Here is a 1,125-nt window from a genome sequence, read left to right on the forward strand (position 1 = left end):
CGAGCAAGAAACGCTCTGCTAGCAGAACTTCACGGCACACACCAGGGAATTAATGCAACAAAAGCGTTCATCAGAACCCTAATTTGGTGGCCAAGAATCCACAGAGACGTGGAACAACCTGTACGTCCCTGCCCGATATGGCAACAGGCGCCATCATCGCCACCGTATCAAGAGCCACTGGTATGGTCACCGTCCGCCGAACCGTGGACTTGCATACACATGGACTATGCAGACCCGATTGAAGGAAGAATTTTATTAGTCGTTCTGGATAGTCATTCTGGCTGGCTAGAGGCTATCCCAGTAAAATTTGCAGAAGTGACTGTTGTTAATCCCCGACGCTTACGTGCCCGCTTCGGACTACCAACATGCTTCGTAACTGACAACGACACCACATTCACAGGTGCGGCCTTCCAAGAATTTGTAAAGAGAAATGGGATTCGCCACATACGAACAGCTCCTTATCATCCGAAGGCAAACGGACTTGCAGAACGGGTTGTTAGAAGCGTGAAAGAAGAAGCTCTTAAAAAGTTGACGGGCGGATCACTGGAAATCCGGCTCCAACGCTGGCTACATAACCACAGAAGGACACCATCAGCTGCCAATAGGGCAAAGGCTCCTGTCGAAATGTTATTCAACTTCCTGCCACGTAGTCACCTGGATATCATCAATGACTATGTGGTCAAAAACCTGAGTACGACCCAGCAAGACGTGGGCAGGTTTGAAACCTGGAGGGGCGCAAACAATGCAATCGACAGGGATGGATACCTGGTATCATGCTTGAAGGACTAGGAAGTCGCATGGCCAAAGTGCAAACCCCCGGGGCACTGTCACACGCCACCTTCACCAGATGCGCACCCGCTACGGCGCGGATGCCGCGGTTACCGAAACTGGAACAGCCCACGCATCCGACCCGTTCAATGCGGGCCATGACGCCACAGATGACACATTGGAGTCGACAGAAACCGAAGGACTTCGACATTCGCTCCGACAGAGACACAGGTCACACCACTAATTGCTTTCTCATGGGTGAGAAAGAGTGCAGCGTACGCGCATAGCAACCGATCACGTGAGCGGTTATTCGTGACCACACACACCTGCCCGAAACACCTGAGGCCGGCTGCTGCC

General features: G+C 52.4%; 1 protein-coding gene across 1 annotated transcript; it reads left to right on the plus strand.

The window, feature by feature from the left end:
• Positions 1-219: 219 nt before the first annotated feature.
• On the plus strand, positions 220-789 carry LOC135384587 (uncharacterized protein K02A2.6-like). Its single transcript, XM_064613783.1, has one exon. The coding sequence runs from the start codon at positions 220-222 to the stop codon at positions 787-789; it is 570 nt and encodes a 189-aa protein (XP_064469853.1).
• The last annotated feature ends 336 nt before the right edge of the window (positions 790-1,125 follow it).

Source organism: Ornithodoros turicata, chromosome 2 (assembly GCF_037126465.1).
Source record: "Ornithodoros turicata isolate Travis chromosome 2, ASM3712646v1, whole genome shotgun sequence".
NCBI lineage: Eukaryota > Metazoa > Arthropoda > Arachnida > Ixodida > Argasidae > Ornithodoros > Ornithodoros turicata.

What these genes read in the sequence shown, in the direction of transcription:
- LOC135384587 (XM_064613783.1), top strand. Translation starts at nt 220, where the DNA reads ATGGACTATGCAGACCCGATTGAAGGAAGAATTTTATTAGTCGTTCTG.